Source organism: Gouania willdenowi, chromosome 17 (assembly GCF_900634775.1).
Source record: "Gouania willdenowi chromosome 17, fGouWil2.1, whole genome shotgun sequence".
Lineage (NCBI taxonomy): Eukaryota > Metazoa > Chordata > Actinopteri > Blenniiformes > Gobiesocidae > Gouania > Gouania willdenowi.
In genome coordinates this window covers 16,860,003-16,886,005 of record NC_041060.1, presented here as the reverse complement: position 1 = coordinate 16,886,005, position 26,003 = coordinate 16,860,003, and the positions used below count along the sequence as shown (strand labels likewise).

The following is a 26,003-nucleotide window of genomic DNA, read 5'->3' as shown; positions in this document are numbered from 1 at the left end:
GTAAGTAAGAGAGTTTTGTAGATCCACAAAACTGGGAAGAAACCATGTGAAATCTAACACGATATTAAATAAACTGGCGACCTGTTCTGAGTGTATTTTGCCTTCCATTGCTCTGAGATGGCTGAAAACTGAAGTATGAGAATGACTGAAGTGTCCGACAATATATTTTGTGTGTTTGTGAGCAGATACCTGCGTATAGCTACAGTCAGAGCCTCAGGTGAGCTGGCACAGGGACAAATGACCTCCGGTCTTAAACCTTTTGTCTGGAAGACGTTGAGGAAGGAGTCACAGGATGAGATCGACCCTGAGAGACACAATCAAACACTTTCATCTGCTTTTGGTTTTTTTTTGTTTTCAATAACAAACCCACAGCAAAAACCATCTGATCAAAGGGAGAAAGCATTTGCTCACAGTGAAATTCCCTAACAATGCAGTAAACTTAGTGATTCCTTACAGGGATTTGCACCATCGGCCACAACCAGCATACGGAGGGAGCTCAGGTTAATGTCACGCTGGTCCCGATGTGCCACCAATGCCCAGTGCATGTCCCGCGACTTCACAAAGGCCACTTTAGCTGCAAACAAAACACACAAACATGTTCACGTGTGCGAAACAACACTATACAAATCCATTACAACTACAATCAATAATCTGACTGTTATACAACTTGAATTTTTTTTTGTCAGTGAACAGAAAAACAAGCAATTTTTCACACTTGTAATACATGTGGGTAAATAACTTTTATAATAGTTTTAGGCAGATTTGTACTATAAACAAAAAAAGTAACTGTGCGTAAACTTAAAGCAGAACTAAGTAACTGCGTTTAGCGCTCCCCCTAAAGGTCCCTTTCAGTTATGTCACTGTCTACATGTGCACCTTTGCTCTCCCAAGACGGTAGCAACCGATCACTAAAAAATCCTAATACAACAGTGACACTAAGGGTGCTTTCACACATATAGTCTCATGTGACCATGTGAACAGTATGGATGGATGGATGGATGGATGATAGATAGATAGATAGATATTTGTGTGTGTGCTGCCTGATGGAGCACTGGGTTGCGAGTGTGTGCCTGTTGTGCAACCACACACACTACAACAACAGTGTGTGTGTTGCTGCTGAGCTGTCACTACATGGAGTTGCTCCGTTCCTCGGACAAAGGTCTACTCTGCCTTTTTTTTAGCTGGCTCCACCATGATATAAGTTTGAGAAAAGTTAATTTGTAGACAAGCGTGTGCATAACCGTGGTCATAATCTAGCATGAGTTTGTATTGGGCTGCCGTAAAGCAGTACGTCTTGCCACCGGGTCGGAGGCAGGAAAGTTGCAAGTGCGGTTTTCTGGCCAGAGACAGCAGGGAGAGATGAAAGACCCCCAATCACCCCATAAACACTTGTATTACCCTCACAGGGACTACGAGAAGGATTTATTAAGGTGAAAAAGTTATTTCGTTCTGCTTTAAGATATGTTGCTAGTAAAAACTCAAAACTTTACTAGTACTACTAGTAACACACAATTGTCTACTAGAAGATCTTGCTTTACTAGTAAGGCCTACTCACGCAATAAAGTGCCAAAATCCTTTACTAGTAGAGCAAAACTTTTGTTTATTACTACACTACTAACACAGTCATGATCTGACTAGTAGTACTAGTAGACTGTTTTTAGTCTCGGGTGACCATATTTTGATTTCCAAAAAAGAGGACACTTGGGCCGACCTCGGCGTACTGAAAATACTCGACGTTTTCTCAAAACTATCTTGTAATGGCAAAATACAGCATAGTAAATGAATAAGTTGTTAATGTCAATAAGGTTTAAAAATATTTTTTTCTCATCTTAACAAAGACTTGAAAAAATCAGAAACCAGTGGTGACTCAAGTCGATCACCTTTATTATGTATTTTAACAATCTGTCTTTGAAAGATCTCATATATACTGTATCATCTCTTATGTCTCTCAATCAGTAAAACAATATGAGAAATATCTCCTCTCAGACATTAAAAGTATAACAAAAAACTCAGGGCTTACGGAACACTAAATAATTATTAAAAATATACTTCAATAAATAACCTTTTCAATTAAATCCACAGCTATTTGGTCTCTTTTTTATTTCTCTCTCTCTTTTGGACTTTGGTCCTCTTTCTCTTTTCGGCAACTTTAATGATTCTTTCACTCGTGAGTAAAAATACCGTAATGAACCATATTGGCTGTAAAGACTAACTCCCTAGCTTTCAGAAATTGGTGGACTTTATCAGATAGAGCAAATATTAACGTAGTAACTGTCTTTTAAATTGTTTCAAGGTTCCCCTAGATGCGTTCAAGGTCCCTGGGAAACCCGGACAATTTCATTCATTTGTAAAATATCCCCAGACAGCCCGAACAAAACCTGAAAAGAGGACACAGTCACCCTATTGTTGTCTACCAGTAGTACTAGTAAAGGCAAAAGATTCACTAGTAGTACTAATGCTAATAAAGTAGGAGGGATTATAACCAAATCCAGCACTCTGATTGGTTGTAATATTTTTGAAAGCCAATGGAAAGTCTGATTTAGCATTTCTTCACCACCTTATTAGCATTTAAGGTGACTATTTTTACTTCCCGGGTAAAGTCTACTCATGCAAACAGCTTTCCTTTTGGAGAATTATGTCGTGAGACTCAAAACCAAAATGATAACAGCTAATAGCTACATTTGAGATAAAACATACTGTATGTGGATAGATGGAGTTGGTTATGTTTCTTACCTTTGTACTGGCAGACCTTTTGGATCCAGGATAGAGGGTTGACCTTCATGAGGGCGTAGGGTATACTGATAACATGCATCATATTCATTACGCTCTGAGGCAGAAAGACAATAAACAATGTATAAATATACAATTTACGTCATTATTCAGGTTTCTAATGGAGTGGTAAGATTAACTGAGGGTAAAAATTGACGTTCTCTCACAGTTAGGACAGCGTGCCACAGTCCTACGTCCTTCTTGAAGTCTAATACATTCACTATGGTTTCAGCTGGACCATGAAAGACAACAATCAGGACCATGTTTAGACACATTTTGTACGCTTTTTGCATTCATTAAAAATGTATATATGAGAGGACAGCAGGCAGGGTTGGGGTCAATCATATTTGTAATTAATTACAATTATGACATAATTGTAATCGTAATAGGAAAATATGTTGCTGTTGTAATAGTAATTGAATAGTAATTGAGTTCAGATAATTAAATTTCTAATTGTAACTGCCCGTATAAATTATATAATTAATGGTGGTTAACAATTATTAAAATATGTTTCAAGTTTACCTGTTATAATTGTTTTTAGTGTATTTTACAGCTGATTTAAGACTGAGTTGTTACCATAAGAGATGCTAACAGAAAGCTAACACAAGAGGAAGGCTACATTTTATAGAATTATTCATTAAAGGCTCAGTAATTGTGATTAATTGTAATTGAACATAAGTAATTGAGAATAAAAGTGTAAATGACTTTCAGGGGGGAAAAAACAATTGTAATTTTAATAGTAAATGGAAAACATGTCGGTCAACTTAATCGTAATTCAGTTGTAACCAGGGATTTAAATTAACAACCGCCAACCTGCCAAATGTGAGTAAAAAATTACTTTGGTGGGTAACATTGTAGCGTTACTCACCTTTTAGGCATTATTACAACATTATTTTTAAATTAAATGTTTATATTTTTACCATTTAAATGTATTTCTGCAATCAACTAAATTACAAAGTATTTAAAAAAGAACATGAATGCTTAAATGTATTCTGTGGCTCATAATGTAGTTTATTTTCACTGGAAAAAAATTTGACTGGTGGAAAATCTGGTTGGCTGATAACTTTAATAATCTACTAGCCATGCTGGCTGCTGATCTAAAAAGTGAATTTAAAGCCCTAGTTGTAATTGATCATGGATAACTGAAGATGTAATTGTAATTGAAAAATGTAATTGAGCCCAACTCTGACAGCAAGTTTAAAAGAGTGTCTCACCCTCTGTGTATGCGCAGGACTGTGTGAGGGTTTGGCAATGTGTGAGCATTGCTATCCTCATCACAGTCACGCCAAGGACGCCACCATCCTTACACGTCTTATACTGGTCCCACAGGGAGAGAAAAGGTCAACTTTAATCAGTTTAATGTTTTCATTCTGTTATCAAAGATCAGTGTTCAACTAAACACTACACGTTTTCAGTCGTTACTGCAATTAAGAATACATTTCCCCTCACAGTGGATGCAATTATTGCCCAGTCGCTTAAAGTAATAATAGTTCAATTTCATTCCCTCATACAGGCTGGGTGCATTCAACTGCAGCAGGGGCAACAACGCTGTGAAACATCCATTAATTTAATTCTACACGTTTCACCATTGATTTATTTTTAAATTATATGAATGGGAATGTTTTTGTTCCTTTGAGAGAATGTGTGCAAGTGCCACCATGTCTGTTACCTCAATGTAGGCAGTATCCTGGTTTGCCTCTTTAATGTGTGGGAACCAGTCTCGGGGTGGTTTGGAAAGGTGTTTAGACTCCGCGACACACCACAGCACCTTTGGCCAGCCTGAGGGCATGAGAAAAAAAAAAAGGCTTAAAACTGTTTCTCTGAACAAGGATTGTTGGTTTTAATGAAATGCTTTTAAGCTAAATGTTGTAGTTCGTGTAGGTTGCATTCATCGTCAGCTTTTGATCTCCAAGTTAGAGTGTAGGACTAAAAAGACGTTCATTGGTATTTTTAATAATGGACGAAAAACGGTAAAATAATAATAATAGGGCTGCAGCTACTGAATATTTTAATAGTCAAGTATTTTATTGATTATGAAGAACAAAGGCAAAGGGGATGACTGGCTGCTCAAAGTGTTAAAAGCATAGCAGTTTTGGGTGCTCTTGGAAAAACAGGGGAAGAAATGTGTCGAAAAAAACTTAACATGTTGGCTTTTTTAGGATTTGGCCATTACAATAAAGGCTTTTTAGTATCTCTTTCCTCATTTTGATTTTTTTCAATTTTGGAGTGCCTGGTTTCAAATAAAATACACTTTCTAAATTAAATATACAACAGGAAAGAAGACTGATCACCTAATAATACAAACCAATTTGTTTGCTTTTTAAATTAAATACGGATTATGCAAAAATAAAAAAAAGAGAGGATTTGATGTAGTTTAAATTCAATATAAAAACAAAAACTAAAAGAGCGTTTTTGTTCCTGACCAAATTAAGCCATGCAAAAATGAAAAAGTATGATTTTAAAGTTGCGAGATAATGAAGAGTAAAGTAATCTTTATAACCACTTCTTCTCCTTTCTGCAAAGCATATTGCTTTAAAGAAATTGTTGGTTATTCTCATGAACATTCTCTTCTCTCAGAAAAGTGTCTGCATGAATGGAGAAACGTGAATGTGGAAAACCAGAGAATCATCGCTGCTCAACATCAGGGCCTGAGAAACAACGTGAGTAGGAAGAGCTTAAAGCCTCCCGATCAATACGAGGAGCAATCCACCATAATGAGCCACATACACTCTCAATCCATGCTGAGTGAGTAGCTCTGATGGCATCATGGGGCTATTTTTACATCCATTACTGCAGAGCAAACAGTGGTTATTTATCAACAGGATTTTCTCATTTTGTTCAATGCTAATGTCTTGATTGTTTCCATCAATCCTTTTGTTCTCTCCTTCGTCTACTCAGTTGTTTTTCTATCGATCTACATTACTACTTCACTAACTTTCTCTCCAAGTCTCTCCATCCTTGTGTCGTTTATTACTAAGCCCAGCTGTCTACTCTCATCTGATTTCCATCTTGTCACCTGAAACACACTAAAAATGTAGAAAACAAGCAATGATACGATCAATTAAAGCCAATCTTAACTCTGTGTCACGTCAGGTGCTCTGTAGTAAACCACCGAGATGATGTAGTAAATGCACTTCGTGGTAAAATGTAAGAAAAAACTGATATGAATAAATATGACCTTTCAGTACTACACTGTTGTTTTCGTCAAGACTTCTGCGCATTGGCTGGTTGTTGCGAATCGGTGTTGGACCATGTAGGAGTCTATTTTTTTGACTAAATTATTTATTATTATTTCTTGCTTTTCCAAATTTAACTCGTTCAAACTCTTTTTTTCAGTTACTTTCTCAATTGGAGATGTTCATTTATAGATACAGCAGTGGTTCCCAAACCTTTTGTGCCCAAGGTACACGATAGGACAAGTAAAAATCTGAAAGCACACCTATTGTGTAAAATAGCCTGTATACCACGTGTTTTCACAATATCTGTAAATGTGCATAATTATCAATTATTCATGAAATATTCATTAACAAATAATTAAAAAATAAAATAAAAATTGAGGAAGCCAGTTCGGGGTATCGTCCTGGAACTGGCTTCAAACAAACAGTCAAACATCCCCTTTTCAAAACAAAAGCATCTCTTCCTGTCTTCCAATAGTTTTTAATACTTCTGTAAATAGGGCTCTTATTTTGAAGTGGAGGGTCTCTGTAAATCTTTGGCATGAAATGTGTTTTCCGCAAGTTTTTTTTTTAGAGCAAATGACCACATGTTGATATTCTACTTGGTCACTTTCTCTCTTAAAATGTCTTCAGAACTTTCAAAGGTGGCGAATCAACAGATATTTAGCCTCAGTGCACTTCTGCCTTTTGTCGTTGGTTTGAAATGCATTTTGGGAAACATGGAGGTATACTTCAGTGGGAACGGTCGTCATCCTAATCATACTAATAGTATATAGTAGACAGTATATACTCATTGAGTGTGTAGTGTGTCATATGTTAGTATGCTTTAACATCACTTCTGCCCTTAATGTAATTGGCTTTTTTGTTTTTTGTTAGATAGAGGTCTAAACATAAGCTCCATGTGCCCAAGATACCTTCGAAGAAAGCAAACAATAAAATGGCCCTGGTTGGGTTTTGCAACAGCCAACCAAAAAGGTTTACTCTGTGCCAGTAAACATGAGTGTGCTAATGGAAAAGTTGATGGTGTCCGACCTTTAAACTGTGGGATTTCCCCAGTGGAGCTCTTGGGTAACCCTTTATGGCAGGCGTCACTAGTGAGAGCTACTGTCACTCCACAGCTACCCAGCAGAAACCCGATCTGTTGACTGCCAGCATCCTGCAAAGAGGGAGACATGAAATGTGAATGGACTGCCTTTACAGTGGCCATAACAGGCTTTCCTGTTCATCTTTGCAGTGCATATTGTTACATTTAATTATTGACAAAGAAAAACATTTTTCAATTGAAGCATATGGAGCATTAAAGCAAAAATACAATATTGATAATCATTTCACTGTTAATGGAACATCAAGCACATAGATTTTAGACACATTTTTAGCATCAGCAATAGATGTGTCTAAAATATATGTGCTAAAGTAAAGTAAATGGCTTTTAAAGCTTGCATTTTTTACTTTTATTTAAATTGATACCGAATCACGTAACTTGTAGCAGTTTTTATGACATATCCTACCTCCGCTTGAAGGCTTATTCAAACTGTTACACAATAGTATGATTGACAACTGTTGGGTACAAATACCATCAGTTCTACTTCTGAATAACTTAAAGCCAGCTCCAGCTGGCATATACAGTATCATGTGGTAGTGAAGCATGTAAAGTTTAAGCAAACACTAAAATGTTGCAAAAACCACATCAAATGGGCAACAGAAGTAAATTCTCCAATTCAAACTAAGGAGCTTGCAAAGGTACCAAATTTCTTTGAAAACAAATAAATAAATTAAATTAAATTTGTGCTTCTGCAAATTCAATTCAATTCAACTTTATTTATATAGCGCCAATTACAACAAAAACCAACAAATCCACATGAACAAGCATAAGCGACAGTGGGAAGAAAAAACTCCCTTCGAACAGTTTTTCTTTTAACAGGAATAAATCTCCAGCAGAACCAGGTTCAGAGGTGGCAGCCATCTGCTTCGACTGGTTGGGGTTAGTGGACACGAGAAAGAACGGAACAGGATAGAGAGATAGACCATCAGAGATAGACCCCAGACTAGTTGAGCCATGAACCATTGATCAGGAACTACCAACTCCAGCTTCAAGACACCTGAAACAGAAAAGAGAGAGAAGGGCGAGGAGAAGGCACAGACTGCAGAAAACATGATACAAGAATACAGTTGAATGAGTATGGGGTGGACATCAGTGTAAATGGTGTGTAAGCAGTGTGAGCAGTATAATGGGAACACAAGGAGGTTCAGAAGTGGGGGGTTGGCTACACCCCGGCACAACCTTGTCTGACTGGACTTCACACATTGCAGCCCATTAGAGATATGTGTAGATGGTGGATTGTGTTTGAATACAGTGTTGGTGTTTGACTATATAATCTTAGTTGTTAGTTCCTAATTTTTTTTTTGGTTTAGGGCTTTGTTCCTAGTGGTTAGGTTAACGTTATTATACGGCATACGCTTTAGCATATACGTAGGTTTTGAGTTTAGCCTTAAAGGTGGAGAGAGTCTCCCGTAATAAGACTGGGAGATGGTTCCAAAGGCGAGGAGCCTGGTAGCTGAATGCTCTGCCTCCTGTTCTACTTCTAGACACTTAAGGAACTTCCAGTAGACCAGAAAAGTGAGAGTCAGTTATGCATGTATGGAGCTGTGAAAGTTTGATTTTAGCATTTGCGCTCCATGTAAATTAGGAGGACACCATCCTTTTTGTATAGATCAGCACATTTCCAAAAAAGGTTGAAGTTATTAATGAACGGGAAATGATAGCGTTCACAGCAGGATTGTAAGAAGTTGTGCTGCTGTAAGAGACGGCTAAAGCATTCTATACCTCGGTTTAGTGTAGTAAGGGGACCAGAGATGAATACTGATTTCTCACATGTCTTTAAAGCATTAAAAAGAAGGTTAAATTCGCTCATGGTCCGTATCGATTCACAACGGGTGATATCGTTCGTCCCTACTTGCAACACTATACTAGTAACACTTGCTGGCAGCGTGGGAAGCATTTGATTAGGTCTGTTTAAGATAGTGTGAACTGTAGCACCTGGGATACAGTGTGTGATGGCATTAAATAATCTAATGTTCTTAGTTATAGAGTCCCCAATAATCAGTGATGGCGGGGGGAAAGAGAGCTGGGAATGTGTGTAGGCTTGATACACTGACCGGGAGCGTCCGGCGGAGGGCAGTCATCGCTGGCTGCAGTGAAGCCTCCATCACCGTAGTTGGCTGGCGTTAAAGCAGCTGTGCGTGAATGTCTGATTGTGTTTGGGTTGCTGAAGGCTGTAGGGAAGTCTCCGTTATCGGCGCTGTTCGGCGTTGAAGTAGCACTGCGTCTAACAGAGAGGGAGTCGCTGATGTCTGCGTGGAATCCTCCGTCAGCTGGCATTGAAGCGTCTCAGCAACAGGTGGAGTAGGGCAGTGCTTCTTGATGGCTGTGTGCATGGTGCTAGAATGCCTCTGGACGGCTGCTCTCTGGAGTTTACGACAGGCTGAAGATGATTTCGACCAGTGGGAATTTAATCTAAGCAGTGGTGGAGGCGTTTTCCTGGCGGTTGTTTCATTCGGCTTAAATGGACTGAGTTTGTCTCTATTTTCGTAGGAAAGGGCTTCAAAACAATTATGGAGAGTAAGTGGAAGGGGGACACCATTTCTCTTCAAATCTCTTCCTGTAGTTTGTTAATTTTTTTGTTGCAGTTTATTAGTAAAATGTCTTTCTCTGACGGCAACTGAGGAGCAGCGTCTCCACTGTGTGTATCTTATCTTATTGAGCTGCCTGTTTTATTTGGGTAATTTGGAACAATTATTTTTAAATGTACTGTATGTATTTGAAAAAAGAATTACAAACAAAGCGCAAACCTCCATGAAGCCATTGTGCCCAAAAGACCCACAGTTGTTTCTCCCTGATGACAATACAGTCATTAAACAGTCAGAAACCATGTGGTTTTGATTTACCTCATTAAACCTGTACTGTGTATTACATCCTAAAATGACATATTTTTATTACAACCCCCCTCTGAGGATACTAAGCTGTAACTCCTGAGGATCCATGCTACACCATGAGACTCCCCTGCTTGTCCTTTCCAACTTGTTATTGTTGTTTAAGAATAAAAAATGGCCAAAAATGAAAAAATCTGTATACTGCGAGTCCTTTGGTAACAATAACATGGATTCGATTAGAGGGTAACAAACAAAATAAATGGCCTTAGGATTTCTCTTTGAAAAACACAAGGCTGTACATTATGGAAACACAAGTAACCAGGACAGTGCGATTGTTTATCAAAGACTCTCAGGAGGGATCTTTTATCTCGTACCCCCCCCCCACACACACACAGGACATTTTGATATTTTAGATGCTATTTGGGGGACTGTGAACCTCCAAAAGAGCTGAAAAAATGGTTAAAAGCAAATCAGCCATGTAAACAGCCAAAGAAGATTTTTTCAATAAGAAATTACTTCCGTTAGTTGTAAATAGAGTTATTATGTTTATTATTTCATTTGATATTGTTCAGAAAACTCAAGCAGTCAGCACCATGTGGAAAATAAGTAGCGCTGGCGTCGACCACCGTGTCTTAAGGAAATCCATGGGGTAAAATTTGACGTGTTTAACTAAAACTGGCCTAAAACAGCTTTCAAACGATGCATCCCAAGATGCATCAGGAATGTTGAAGTCCTGAGCCTGTGGGCTGTTTTTGCTAGCAGTGAGAAAGCCTTTATTCTATATAATTATTTTACAGTTCTTAAGGTGAGTTCACACCGAACGCGACTTCAGCGATACTGGCAACAAGATTACATTGAAAATTAACGTAAATGACGCAACGTCAACGACCTCACTTCAAGCGACGCGACTCGCGCGATTCCAGCAACTCAACCGCGCGAGCTGTGTTACTGGAAGTCAATCAAAGTGGAAAATGTTGAACTTTTCAAGCGGCTTCGAGTGACGCTGTGTCGCAACATCCAATCGGCAACGAGTTTCTCCCCACGTCACTCCTCTGGTCGTCATGTCACTGCCATAGATGAAGCGATGAAGTGAACAAAAAGCGTGACTATGTTAAAGCAACTCATCACGGGCGATTTAAGCAACTATACTATAGTCGCTGAAGTTGCATTCGGTGTGAACACACCTTTAGAAGTCTCTAAACCTAAGGCCACTGTAAAATACCAAGTTGTAAGTTCGTTCCAGATATATTTAGTTTTCTTTTGATGCTGTAATCGCCTGCATTAAATACCTATTTTTCTTGAAACCACAAATTAGATCAAATTTAAGCAAAGAGACAAAGGGGGGCATATCAAGAGCCTTGCTTACATCTTCTCTTTTGTCCCTTTTGTCATTTTAAAATACGGTCAAGATCATTACCTTTTAGCTAACTACTGTTTAGCTAGCATCCATGGTAAAGCTAATAAGAGCCTGAACCTAAACTGGACACAGTTACCTTCCTCGTCAGTGGGACCTCTATTGGCACAGGAACAACCTCAGCTAACAGGCAACCGTAAAAAGCTGTCATGAATGCAGCGGGGTCGTTGTTTGGGAACACGAGCGCCACCTGTAAAACATGAATGAGAGAGAGAAAAATGTGTTTATTAGCACATAACTATTGTATCTGATGACAGTTAAAACTGTAGAAGTGCCATTTTGAAAAGTGACCAGATACAATTTGACCCCACACATTATTGTCGACAAAAGGGTCAATTCCTCTGTTATCTTAAAGGTGCTGTAACAATACTGTACCTTCCTCTGCATCTTTACATGAACATCATATAAACAGCCTAACAAGCTGCTGGTGGTACTGTGGCTTTAAGCCATAACAGACGTTTCACCCCACACTTTGAGATCCATGTTTTTAAAAGACACTTTTGCTACATCTTAGTATAATTGTATTCCTTGGTTTCCTCAACCATCTTCTGTTCAACTCATTCCATGTAATCATCCTTGAATAGTTTGAAACAATGCTGTAATTACTCTCTGGGACCAAATTAAACGTTGGGGGGGTGATGTAATTAAAACACAACTGATAAGGATACAATTTACAAAATGAAAAAACAACCTCACACACTGGCTTTTAGCTAGTTTTGACTTTTCCTTAGCCTATCAGGAAATGGAGCTCCCTGAGGTTGTGAAGAGTCAAGTGGTTGAGGCAGGGGAAACACCCTTTTCCTTTTCAGTGTGGCCTCTGACTGTCATGTTTGGAAGGCTTAGGAAGCACTGGACAAAGCAGCCCCAGAGTAATAGGACCATAATAATGACAGAGAAAGAAGAAAAGATGCCATGTGTCCATTTATGATGATTCTAAAAATTGTGGATGGTGAATGCAATACCCTCCCTGTACAGGGTGTACCCTCTCCTAGTGCCCAATGACAGCTGGAGATAGGCACCAGCAGACCCTCACGACCCTGAAAAGGAGCAAGTGAGTTGGAAAATGGATGGATGGAATGCATCTAACATCTTTCTTAAAAAAAAAAAAAAGGGAAAAAAAAGCTGACGGTGAGGAAACCACTGACAAAAGAAATATTTGTCACATCGCTACATTACCTATAGAAAATTACTAAATTACATTTTATATTGAAAAATGTGGTAAATACATTTAAAAATATATATAAAATCTCACAAAAGCCACACGGGTCATTCCATTTCATTTCACAAATGGCCCACACACTTCTGTCTACACGATAGGGTGTATAGCAGATATTTTTGTATATTCTAGGTGGAGCTGTATTAGTATACCAAATTTCTATAAAAAAAAATGTACAGTGTGCCTATTGAAAAATCATTGAACAATTAGTAAAAAATTCTGAATTCTTTGAAACTGGAGTGGGATCTCCTCAAATGGAATGACTTGGAATCACCCACACATGAGTTTAATGTGTTTTTCTTTATTTAAAAGACTGAAAATGTGAAAAGTGTTTTCGTTTTGATGCTTTATCTAACTTCCTTGTTTATTATTATTGATTCCTTATCTCTCATTGTTAACATAAACTCACCATAAACACTTTACAATTATAAAATGTAGTAAAAATGATTTTTTTTTTTTTTTTTTTTTTTTTTTTGCTTAAAACCATAAAGAATAAAAACTTCAAGATATAATGCACAAATGAGCAGTTTTAAAATTTTAATTTAGGTCTATGAGCAACAGTTTAAAGCCATAACTTCAAATAACATATATATAATATAGAATTTGGACATTTGCTCCTTGCCATGTTAAAATCGGCCCTCGGAGTTTATCGTACTTCTAAAATCACACCTTGCTTTTAAATATACTCCACTTTCAACCTTTTCTTTTCTTTCTGCTGCTCTAGCTTAATCCATCAGCAAGACAATTCTTTACGTACCCGGTCTCCCGGCCGGACCAGAGGTTCCTGTTTGGTTCCCAGTTTGTGCAGCAGGTTGTAGGCCACCTTCACACTTCTGGACCACAGTTTACCTAGAACACAATAATTAAAATGTGTGATAATGCTGGAGGTAGACAAGAGCTACCCTAGGAATTGTTATTCAAGTCGGAAACCAAGATGGCAGAAAAAGTGTTCCTCGCAACATGTCCACCAAAACACACCATAGTAATTCTTTGCTTTACTGTCAGAGGAGCTTTTTCTGATGATTAAGGCAAACACATTATTAGTAATTATAACCCAAGTTGGTGGATTGAATCAAAAAAATGCTAATCGATGTATTACTGCAGTAATCCGAGGGTTTTAAATACTAATATGGGCATTGTCTGGTAAACTCACACCATGAAATAAACCCAGAGCAGTTTGGACTTCATATTGAACATATTGACAATGTGATATCTTATATTTATATATTTTTAATACAAATTCAGTGTGGTTACTCTCAACCATGCCTCTTGGATGAGACTCTTTGCAGTGGAGTCTAAGGTTGATTTTAAGGACAAAGCAAACTCTGTTTTCCAGGACTTGATGTCAATGCAATAGGAAGGAACAAAACAAGTCTGTTTTTGTTGGCTCACATCAAAGACAAACGACAGGAATGAAAAGTAAATATACAGACAGGGAGAGAAAGGGTAAGGCTGAGAATAACCACTGCATATCAAACACACACACACACACACACACACACACACCTCAAAACACAAAATCTCACCATGTTTTGTCTCTTGTGACAGACTCCTGAGTGCTGGCTGAGGACATTTCACAGTCTGGTGAGCGCTCGAATCACCTCATCATCGGCAGCAAGCTCAGTCATTCACGCACAAACCTACACCTGTGTGTTTTCTTCTTCTGCACATGAATGCCACTGGATCAAACAGAGCTGCTAGAAGGCTGCTCAGGCATTATTAACTCAAGAGTATTATATTTGTTTGAAAGTTTATTTTGTGCTACTTTTTGTTTTTGTTTTACACAAAAGTCTCTTCTGTCTCTTCGCTGTTGTTTCACATTGTTTTCTCACACCTCATAGATAGCAATACTCACACAATCATTTGTGCAATCGAGATATACTGTACATCGTGGCTGCACAAGCTACAAAATCAGCCATGCTAACCATGCTATCTGTAGCTCTGGTAAGTGTCAATAAGTAAGTAAAATATTGAGTTCCGACATCAGCACTGGCTGATTAAGGTTCAAAACCTTGGTAAACTCACAGCTGCTACTTACGCACTGCTTTACGACTAAAGCACTAAAGGTGTAGCGACTGCAGTCACTCCAATCGCCCGTGATGAGTCGCTTGAACACAGTGGTGCTTTTTGGTCACTCCATCACTTCATCGCTCTAGTGACGTCATTACCAGGGAACAATTGTGTGTGTGTGTGACAGGGGAGACAACTGGCTGATCACTTCACTTATCATAAATACTTTTACAGTATAAATGGTCAACTTACAGAGTTACTAAAGGATGAGTTCACTCAGAATGTAGGCTTATTAGAGATTATCGGCTTTAATTTTGCCCTGGTACGTTTAAGAAGCCTCCCGCTGCCCATCTCACTGTAGCGGGCGGGAGGGGCTGCTGCCTCGGGGGGTGCGGAGTGTTTACAACAGTGACATGACCAAAATAACCGCAATAATATTTAGACGTCTCACCTGCTGATTGCAAGGTTGTTTTGATGCATGTTTTTAGGGAAAGCTGCATTAAGCCACATCTCCTACAGAATAGCATGTCAAACACACTGACCTACTAACCTTCCAGAACTTCAGACCCATGATGCACTGATATACTGTCATTTCATTCAGTAAGGGTTGACTCTAAATTCACAAAATATCCACGAAAAGCAGCAGAATTTTTCTACGGCCTCTGGATTCTAATTTATTTTCCCTGCATTTGTAAATAAAAGGCCTTGTTCTGTTGAAGTGATGAAATTAACCCGCAGACATGTGGAACATGGAACTGGAGAGCTCAATGCAAAGCAAGGCACATATATTTGTATAGCGCATTTCATTCAATGTGCTGTGTGTAAAATTTTGTAGAATCTGACCTAAATGAAGCATATACTGTAAAGGCTAAACAGAAGGGATCCAAGAACAGAGCCCTGGTAAATGGACTTCATTTATATAGTGTTTTATAACCGCTGAGGTAGTCTCAAAGTCTCATTCACACTCACCAATGGGAGAGTGTGCAAGGCGCTAATCAACCATTGGGAGAAACTTAGGGTTTAGTGTCTTGCCCAAGGACACATAGAAAGGTATAGCCCTGGGATAGAACCCCCAACCTCAGGACCAGAAGATGCCCCCTCTACCACCTGAGCCCCGGTTGCCCATTCTGAGGAGCCCCACAGGACATTGGTAATTAGTCAGATTCAAAGTTTTCAATGCTTGCAAAATAACTTTGCTTTTCCAAGTAGGACTCAAACCATTGCATTACTTTTCCATTTAGTCTAACCCATGTTTGCAACATTTGTTTCAGAAATCATATTTGCTATTAGATTTCTTCTGTGGTGAATGATAATTTGTAGAGATATATTGATGATTTAAACACATATCCATACACTTTGATTCTCGTTAGCATTCAGGTTGGTTAGCATTCATAAAAGTTCACAGTTCACCAACAAAAACCTTGAGAATCAGTGTATGTTGCATGTTATATTAGAGTTAAAACTTTGTTTTACACGTTATTCAGTGTGGACTTACCATAGGTGAGGACATAAAGCGGCTTCCCGTTAGTGTCCATGGTGGTGAGACAGGGGGCTTTTGGAGAAATGGTTCCCCACCTCTGCAGAGCTGCTTCCAGAGACGGGGGCCAGTTGGTCACCACACCGAGCTGCTCCCCTGCCATGGTCACCACCTCGGCTCCCTCAGCCTTGGGAACGTTAGGGTCTGGCTGCTGGACTGGAATTGTAGAAGATATCACATAAATATAGATATATAATGTATAAGATAAGAACAAGAAGTTTAAAAGATACAAAAACCCATGATAGAAGAGTAATACCAGCTTTCCTTTAATGGACTCCTTTTTGACAACAGATTTTTTTCCAAAATGTTATCTACTTGAATTATCCATTTAATGATGACACCGTAAGTTGCACAATACATAAAAGATCAGCATATTTTAGCTGCTGCATCACACAGAATGCTAATAAGACAGAAATCAAGCAATAATACTCTGGAAATGAAATTTTAATGAAATGCAGAATCAAAGTCACTCTTTCCACCATTTACAATTCAAGCCTGAATTATGAACGCGTGTCTGGCTTTGCAGCGATTGATACTGAACACAGATGAAGACATTCCGATTCTGCTGTGTCACTGCAGAGAGGCTGCAAAACTCAGCGTGGAGTCTTCCCAAAAAGCTAAAAGGATCAGAAATGTACTGAACTCCACAGATTGAGGAAACACTGTTACTAAACCAGACTAGGAGTTTAATAACTCATGAAGCTTCAATAGGATTAAAGAAATTACTTATTATTTGAAATAATTTAAATAATGCACTGATAATTATCATGTGCAAATTCCAATTTGGGACTGCAATAGTATGCAGCCATGATGAAGGTCAGCAATCATTAAATTTGTTATGCATGTTCTCACAAAACAAGTGCTTTAACAGGCAAATACATTTTGTGTATTTATAGATGATGCCAAAGTAATTAGGTGTCTTTACACTGGCTCCCAGTCAGCCTCAGAATAGACTTTAAAGTTCTGCTGCTGGTGTATAAATGTATGAATGGGTTTGGTCCAGAATACATCAGTGAGGTATTAGTCAGGTATGAACCCAGCAGGTCCCTCACATCTATGAACACAGGTCAGATAGTGGAGCCCAGAGTTTACAGTAAACATGGTGACACTGCTTTTAGTTGTTATGCTGCAAAGAAGTGGAACAAACTGCCAGCAGAGCTGAAGTCAGCATCTAATGTGAACATTTTTAAATCAAAGATATAGGCATTCTTTTAATCTACTGTGTATGATTGAGAGGGGGATTTTTTTGTCAGGTTGTTGTTGATGATTTTAAATGTTATTACTGATGATTTCAAATGTTTTGTGGCCGACTTTAATGTTCTTATTGATTTTAAGCTGTTGTCTGTTGCACTTTTTGCTCATGTAAAGCACATTGCGTTGCCTTGTGTATGACGTGTGCTATACAAATAAATCTGCCTTGCCTTTGACATTGTTTATAAGTGTCAACCTCGATATTTGAGTACACATTGAACCTATGGAATTGAACCCCTGCCTTGTACATACTGTGAATGACACCAGCTGATTAACAAGTGAAAATCTAAAAATCCTTAAATAGACGGGAGAAGACAACATGTGTCACTTTTTACTCTACAGGCTCAGAGAATAAAAGCCAGAGTTGTTACCCTCGAGAAGCTCTTCAAAGTCATCCACAAAGAACTCCCGTAATGGCGGTCGCTTTGGTCTCTTCAAAGTGTTGACGAGTTGTTGTATTTTGGCTGAAACTCTGCTACTGACAGGGACACCTGTGAAGTACAAGCCTTTTAATCTAAGTGTACAGCATTAAACAAGAAGAAGTAGTGAAGTGAACGAGTAGTGGGAACATGTGTGACTGTTGGGGAAATAAACAACTGATTTACAAAATCCCATATGAGATCTGTTTATTTGTTTTTCTTAAATTTCATCCTTTTAATCATTTTTATTTTAACCTTTATTTTACCAGAAAATCCCCTGAGATAGATAGAGGCACACTGGCACAGTAATAATAATAATAATAGTAATAATAAAAAGAATGGACAGAATAAAACCAAACGCGTCATCAAACTGTTTAAAACCCAGTTGATGAATAGCAGTTGCACTCTTCTGTTAACCATCCTTTAAGTGTGTTTTTGATTGAGCCAGAGGAACAAAATACTGAAGCTGTAAGGAATTTATTTTGAAAACTGTTCCAAGACCAAGGTGAAGCGTATGATGTAAACAAAGCCAACAAAGAGTAATGACATAAGTCAAACATTAAAAAGTATATCAGCACAGGATTACTTTAGCATCTGTTTTAGCGGACAGTAAAGGCAGCTCCATCAGTTCCAGTAACGAGCGTAAAATCATGGAGCGTAACAAAGACGTGCTGAACATCTGTGGCTCTTCTTAGTTTTAGGTTGGACTGCTGCTGTCTGACTTCTACTGATGTCTGCGTTATCTACGAGATATGAACGCTCACAAGAACGGGGAGAAGGTTTGACTTGAGGAGACCAAACACAAACTGAACATTATGTTTGGAATCAAACAGAGAAAAGCGAGATTATATCTGATAGTTTTTGGGGTTTTTTTTAAACCTGAAATAATCTGGTTTTCTCTTACGTTGGAGTAGCCAAATATTTCTCTTTGAGTCTCAAACAATAATAGTAATAAAACCAACATTTGCAGACTTTTATTATCAAAAACTGGGAGTTTCAAATGGATAGAAAGACATGTACCACTGATAACTCATCTCCCACTCATACTTTGGCTGTTTCCCAGCATTATCTCACCATCTCCGGTTTCCATCAGCTCAGCGTTGCCGTATTTCGGCGTCTGTTTCTGGGCTGTGGTGCCAGCGCCTGGGGCTTTATCCACCTGGATGCCATCAGTTGTGGTGTTGGCAGTGATGTTGGTGTAGCTTGTGACATCTGGAGGGGCAGAGTGGTTCTCTGGGGGAATTAGCAAACAAGGGGATCATTGAGGACAAAACAACACAACACAGTTCCTCTAAATCCAACACATTTTAAAAGTGAGCTGGTGAAAGAGTGAGACATGGTATTGTATTCAGCTTATTATGTGTGTGAGCAAACCTGAACCCATTCTTTCTCTTTATGAGAACCGTCCTCACTGTATTTCAGTATTTCCTAATAAAGCAAATGTTTTTAATATATAAATAAATAAATAAGGTTGACTATTATGCTATGGGCTTGAGATTAATACAAGTTCATCAGATGTCATATATAGATATAGTCTAATCACATTTTTTTCCTTTTCTTTCTAATGTACTGTATATAAAATGTTCTATTACTAAATAAATGTTTATATATCGTCAATAATGCTACCAGATGCAAATTCTGCCTTTGTTAGTATTGTTGACAGGACACATATTAAATCACATAGGATGGATTACAAAGGAGTGTTAGTTTTTCCAATTTTACAACTCATCTTAACACTTTTACTCTCCACAGAGACCCATAGCATAAGGCATCTATGGAGGGGTATTGCATTCACTTGAAAAACAAAACAGTTTTTTTCTGAATAACTTTTGTTTGTTTTTCGAGCTATTTTTTTTTTTTTCAGGTTTTTGGAACAAATTGTTTTCTGTTTTTCATGCAAATTAGTTTTCTCTGAATGACTCCGAAAAACTGAAAAAAAGTAGCGGTAGTCAGAAAAACTGAAAGAAACAGACCAAAAAAATAAAATATTCAGAAAAAACAGATTTCTTTTTCAAGTGAAGAAAATACGTTTCCGTAGGAATCAAATGCATCAATGTTTTTTAATCACAGTTATAAGTTTGATCCAATTGTCACCAGATTTGCGGTGCGAGGTGATTTGAAATATATGAATTTTAAAGTGACATTTACCATAAATAACCATGATAACAACTCTACAGAACTAAAACAGAAAAAAACACCTAAATCAAAAATCATTTGGTTCGGAATAGCACCACACCAATAGGCGTTTCTGGCTATCGACTATAAAATTTGCATAGAACTCCATGGGCTAGTAGGCCTAAAGTCCTGTTTGTGGGATATAGATCAACATCAATCTGTGTTTCAAGCTCTATCAAGAGAATTCTTTACTAATAATGTTCAGACTACAAAGTGATGTTAGCAAAGATGTGTGTTGAATCAAAATGGTTGTGCATACTGTAGATAGATGGCTGGTGTGTCAGTGTCTGCCTGAAAATAATCAAAGGACCTAATTCAGTTTAATACACGGTGTGTTTTCAGGCGTACGTACTGCCATGTTTAAGTGTGTGTCTGCGTTTCTATAGGGTTAGCGCTGCGTTTACATTTGTTGCATGTGAAATAGATTTTTTTTATCCCCAGGGCCCATCGCTACACGGTTCTTTGTGTACTGCTGGATGCTTAGAAAAGCACATTTTCACTCGACAGCACAGAAACAGTCCTTCGGTGTGCATCTTAAACACCCTCAGAGAAATAGACACACTACCGTACTTTATATGATTTAAATGCAAAACCTCGCTCCCCTGCTCCAATATTCCCTCTTAGCTTCCCAAGATGACGCACTGTTGCGTTTGAAAACAGGAAGATAAAAGGCATCACACTACTTCAGTCCATCACTTTGTGAAGTTTCACCTGGCAGTTATAAGATGATCCTTATAACTAAAGAGCCTTTAGTCACAGGCTGATCATCCTAAAGTCCTCCGACGTTCATACTAAACTAAAAGGTTCTTTTTGAAAGAAATATGTGCAGAAATATGCAATTCCAGCCCTTTTTTTATTTTTATACCTCGCCTCGATTGTCAGAAGGAATTAAAAATAAACTGCAGTGAAACAAACAAAGAAAATCTAAGCCTCAGAGTTTAGAGACACTTGATGGATGACACGTAGAAGCCTTTAGCTGGGCTGTTGGACAGTTTTCCTCAGGAGTGTTAGAGCACATGACAGGAAGACTCTGTAACAATAAAATCCCAGTGGGTTCAATGTCATTGGCAGCTACATTTACAATGAAAATAAAGCGTAAATATCTTTAAAGTCTCTTCAGACATTGAACCATGTTGGGTACCCCCTGCTTTTTGTAGAGCAGGTTGTCATTCATGGCATGGGGATTTATTTAAGTATAATTAGTGCGTGAGACATTCCCTTTCATGAGTTTCTTTAATTTTATCTATTCAAAATAATAGAGGTCGACCAATATGGGATTTTTAAAGGTTTAAAAAAAAAAAATTTCAGCCAATGGCCGATATCTAAAGCCGATTTTTGAAGCCGATATATATATATTTTTTTTAAAGCACATTGATTATAAAAGACAGTTGAAACACTCTGATATAACTTATGATATAAATGTATATATTAGAAATTAAATTAAATACACTAATAGAACTCGTTATATTTATTGAACTTAAAATATACTCGTACACAACCAAGTAAAAGAAAAAGTACAGTACGGGTAAGTAGCCTGACAACAATATACAAGTAGTCGGTTTAAACTAAATACATGTTTTAGGTATAACCCTCTGTTCACAGCCAATACCATTATACCTAAGCTTCATATGCACAACATCACATCTCACTCTCACTTTGAAATAATCAACTCTTCCCCACCCTTTCCATTACCTACCTTGAGTCTCTCCTCCCTGTTCCCCTCCCCCTCACTTAGGTGTAACATTGCCCTCTCCTTTTATGTCCTCCCTATAATAAAGTGTTTCTAATGCTTCCTTAGGGAGGGCTGGTGATGGTTAAAAAAACAAAACAAAAAAATTATATATATATATAAATATAATTATTATTTTTTGGCTGATGGCCGATCTTGAAAAAAGTCAATATATCGGTCGACCTCTAATAAATGAGGCAAAAGCTTCTTAGAAGGAGTGTTCGATCACAAGACTTTTGCAAATATAAAAACAAGCAGCTGACAGACATCCTGTAGAACACATGCCGTAAATTTAAGCACATCAAGAAACAACATGATAATCAAAATTTGACTTGGAGAAGAGCGTCTCAAAAACCTGTTGTTGCTTTTCTCGTCAACCACTCTATTCAAAAAGCTGTATGAGCAGCTTTTTTTCGGACTACATGCACCGACAACCACAGCTCAATTCTACTCCTGTCAAGGTTAGCATTGAAACATTTTCCCTCTTCACTTTCACAACACAGTGAAGGACATGTTTGTTCAGCAGGGAAAAAAAAAATACAGGAACTTCAACAGGAAGCACATGGCAAAGGATAAAAGCAACGAGGGGAACGATTCAAAAATCCAACATCCTTGCACACGTCAAGGGATGGGGGGTCACTGACCCCAATTCTAGGCTTTTTCTCAACCATGCTCCAATCTATAACTTACCGGAGCACTGCAGCCCATTTTCTACCATACCAACTGGCACAAGCCTCTTCCTCCTCCTCTTCAAAGAGAGGTGATCTAAAAGGCCTGTATGTGGGGAATAAGAAGCAACGGGGGTCTTCAAAACCAGAATGAAGTTTATTAAACCAAAAAATATATTTATGAACACAGATAACTTCATTTTTAGTTGAATCGTTTAAAATCAAATATCTGCCAAAACGAGTCCCTAATTACCAGAGGTGGCAAACGTACTCGTCTTCAGTACTCAAGTAAAAGTATAGATACTTGAATAAAAAATGACTGTGGTAAGAGTAAAAGTATTGTGTAGCACCCTTCGAAAAAGTAAAAAAGTGCATGTTCCTGAATGTGCTTAAGTTAAACATTAAAACAAATGTCCCTTCAATAATAAGACAAGGTTTTTAAAGCAGAAAATTCCATATCTTTGATTTTTTTTTGTAGAATACAAGTACATGGAAACAAGTTAAATCTGTTACATTTTGAACACCTGGAGAATTTAGCACTCGTAATAAATAACATTTGTAAATAAAATGTGTCAAGAAAAAAAAAAGGCCAGAGCAGCTTTGATTTAACATTTGTAAGAACATGTACAAAAAACTGGTACATGGAAATAAATTTAATCTGTTACCCTTTATGAATAGTTGGATAATTTAGCACTCATTAGAGATACAACTTGTAAATAAAATGTTTTAAGAAAAAAAAAATCAAATTAAATTACTCAATTAAACCCTGCGTAGTTTCTTTAAAAACTGGAAAATGTTAACCATAAAACTAAGGGACCTGCCAAACAGAAAAATAACAAAATTGTGCATCTTTTTACGTTGTGGCGTCATCTTCAAAGGTCTTAAAAGTAACAAGCTCTTTTTTTTTTTAAATGTAAGGAGTAGAAAGTACAGATATTTGTTTAAAAAAGTAAGGAGTAAAAGTAAAAAGTCGCCAAAAAAAATAAATACTCACGTAAAGTGCAGATACCAGAAAAAACGACTTAAGCACAGCAACAAAGTATTTGCACTTTGTTACTTGTCACCTCTGCTAATAACATCAAATTTGGTGATTTTTCTTAACATAAGAATATAAGCTGTGAATAGTTTATAATTCTCACAAAGATATTGCAGCATCGTGTCAAAAAAAGTACTAGCCGAGCCAAAAGTCCAGCCCTGAGCTAACTATACACTGTCCAACATGATCTAAGAGGGAAACATAAATAGTGGAGGAAAGAGGATGAGGATCGTGCATGCAGAGCTGTTTTGATAAGAGCTAAATGAGTGAAGACTGTGTGGAAAAACAATTCATCCCTACATGCACACACTGGGTCACACACTGAGGCTTGCACTTATTCGGCCTTGAGCAGTGAAATGAGAAACAGAGCAGCGACCCCCGTGTGCTCACACTGCCAAGGATTTCCTCTCTGATAAACATGGAATCAGCAACACATCAAATCAAACGAACCTCTGCCAGGATGGCAAAGTTCTAAGGACTTCATGATGAAATGAAATGGAATGTTGTAACTGTCAGAATTAGATAGGAAAGCAAAGAAGACGCCCAGTTGCCTGGAAGAAGACCAAAGATAAACAAAACCCAGCCTATAAACACCTGGAAAGAGAAGTTATCACATTATCGGTTTTATGTTTTTGCCAAGACACGTCTGTTTAATGTTTACATTAAAAGTAACAAAGGGTTAGAAATGTCTCTCTGAAAATAGATACGATGAGTGTTCAAGTACTTCTCAACTGATTCTCAACATTAGACTATAGTACAGTGTTTTACAACCTTTTTTGAGCAAAGGTACATCTTTTCATTGTAAAAAATCCCAAGGCACACCGCCAACTAAAAATGTAAAAAAAAAAACAAAAACAACTTTGTAGCCTATTTTCACAATATACAGTTATTTTTATCAAAGTGTCTTGAATAGGAATCAAATAAACAGATTAAAAAAGTTTTACATGATATTTCATATTTCTTCATTCTAATAAAAAGTGCAAAAATCAAGCTACTTTGAGTGGTTCTTCAGCTCTCATTTTTTTTTACAGGTTTTGCTTTTGTAGCCTTTTAGATTCAGCTTCTACATCATCGGAACACAATAAAATACACATTTCTTAGATCATTAACTAGAAAAACAGTTTTTAAGCTCTAACAGTACGTTGATTTTTGTCTCAAATCTTAATTTTTTAACTTTCTCACGGCTATACTTTCTAACACAACCACTACTTAGTAACACAACGACCACATGTAACGTATTAACCTTAAGCTAAAGTTTGTATTTCTCCTATGCAGATCAGCAGGATATATTTATTTTCTTACTTCACTAGTACACAAACTAAATCTAAGTCAAAAGATTGTTGACCGTGATTAGTGACACTCAAAGTCCATCAAAAACACAAAGAAAAAACAATATTGGTAAGGCTAGTTGACGCTAAATTCACTCTGTTTTGTCTGTGTACACTTGTTTATTGTGGTTGGACATGACTCACATGAGTTCAGAACAGCTACATACCCGTTTTGTGGTGATGGCGGCGATGATGATGATGATGATGATGGCGGTGGTGGTGTTGGGCAGAGATGTGGACGTGTTGGGCCAGAACGTCCGCCAACCGGCCGCTGGCTGCTCCACTGCCCCCGCTGTGTGTGGAGGATGAGGATGAAGATGCCGCGGAGGAGGTGGTGGTGGTGGTGGAGGAAGTGCTGTGGATGGCTCGGCTGATCCAGTGCTCCATACTGAGGCTACCCGCTCGGCTCGAAGTTCCTCCACCGCCTTCTCCATCCTCTTCTTCACCATCTCCTTCTTCTGCTTCTCCTTCCCCATTGCCCTGACCTTCGCCCTCTGAGCCTGAAGATGTATCTGAAGAAAAAACCCAATAATTACAATTTTGCCTTTGTACATTTGGTAATTAATTAAATTAATTTTTAATTAAATTAATTAATTACATGCAGTGATATAAGAGGAAATGTGCAAAGAATGTACTGATATTGCAGTGTTATATACAGTATTTATATGTACCCTTATCTTGGAACACTTAGTAAGGCCCATTAGAGCCCAATATGCAACAACGACCCAAAATGTAACAAGAACCGAATTGTTATTTTTATTATTTTTTTTAAATGTAATAAAACCCAAAATGTCACTGGTCAAGATGCTGAACCCAAAATGTACAAAGTTCCCAAAAAAAAAAAAAAAAATATATATATATACACACAGTATATGTTACATTAATGAGCAGTTATAGTTGTCTTGTTACATTTTGGGTCGCCCACTAATTTACTAGGGTATATAGTAGGGGTGTAACCAAATTTTATGGCACAAAATTTTGCCATATAATAAAAATGGCAAAATAAAACCCAGTGATGAACAAAATATAATCAAGTATAAAAAAAAGTTTCGAGAAGGGGCGCAATGAGATTTGACCCTCTGGCTTGTTGTAGCAGCTTACACACGGCAATGTTTACAAGATGGAGGACGATGTGTAAATAGTGGATGCTCCGTTAACTCATAACAATATTTAACATCCATATATCTCTTTTCTGAACCGCTTGCTCCTTTTATGGGTCACGTGGGTCTGCTGATGCCTGTATCAAGCCTTCTTTGGGTACTAGGTGGGGGTACACCCTGGCAACACATTGACTCCTACAGGCATGTCAATCACGGCAGAGAGCTTCCTGGAGGCGCGGCTTCTC

At 37.9% G+C, this 26,003-nt stretch overlaps 1 protein-coding gene across 4 annotated transcripts in view; it reads right to left on the bottom strand.

Annotated features, from left to right (window-relative positions):
* The window catches only part of dip2cb (disco-interacting protein 2 homolog Cb), a 168,252-nt gene that overhangs the window by 40,145 nt on the left and 102,104 nt on the right, over positions 1-26,003 (bottom strand). For all 4 annotated transcript variants that reach the window (XM_028472397.1, XM_028472399.1, XM_028472398.1 and 1 more), the window contains exons 5-17: positions 24,826-25,170; positions 18,797-18,955; positions 17,675-17,794; positions 16,011-16,208; positions 13,263-13,354; positions 11,369-11,479; positions 6,978-7,101; positions 4,439-4,548; positions 3,984-4,086; positions 2,937-3,001; positions 2,734-2,827; positions 455-574; positions 190-304 (exon numbers count right to left, since the gene is read on the bottom strand). In XM_028472397.1, coding sequence (XP_028328198.1) covers positions 190-304; positions 455-574; positions 2,734-2,827; positions 2,937-3,001; positions 3,984-4,086; positions 4,439-4,548; positions 6,978-7,101; positions 11,369-11,479; positions 13,263-13,354; positions 16,011-16,208; positions 17,675-17,794; positions 18,797-18,955; positions 24,826-25,170 — 1,756 coding nt within the window. The remainder of the gene's footprint in view (positions 1-189; positions 305-454; positions 575-2,733; positions 2,828-2,936; positions 3,002-3,983; positions 4,087-4,438; positions 4,549-6,977; positions 7,102-11,368; positions 11,480-13,262; positions 13,355-16,010; positions 16,209-17,674; positions 17,795-18,796; positions 18,956-24,825; positions 25,171-26,003) is intronic.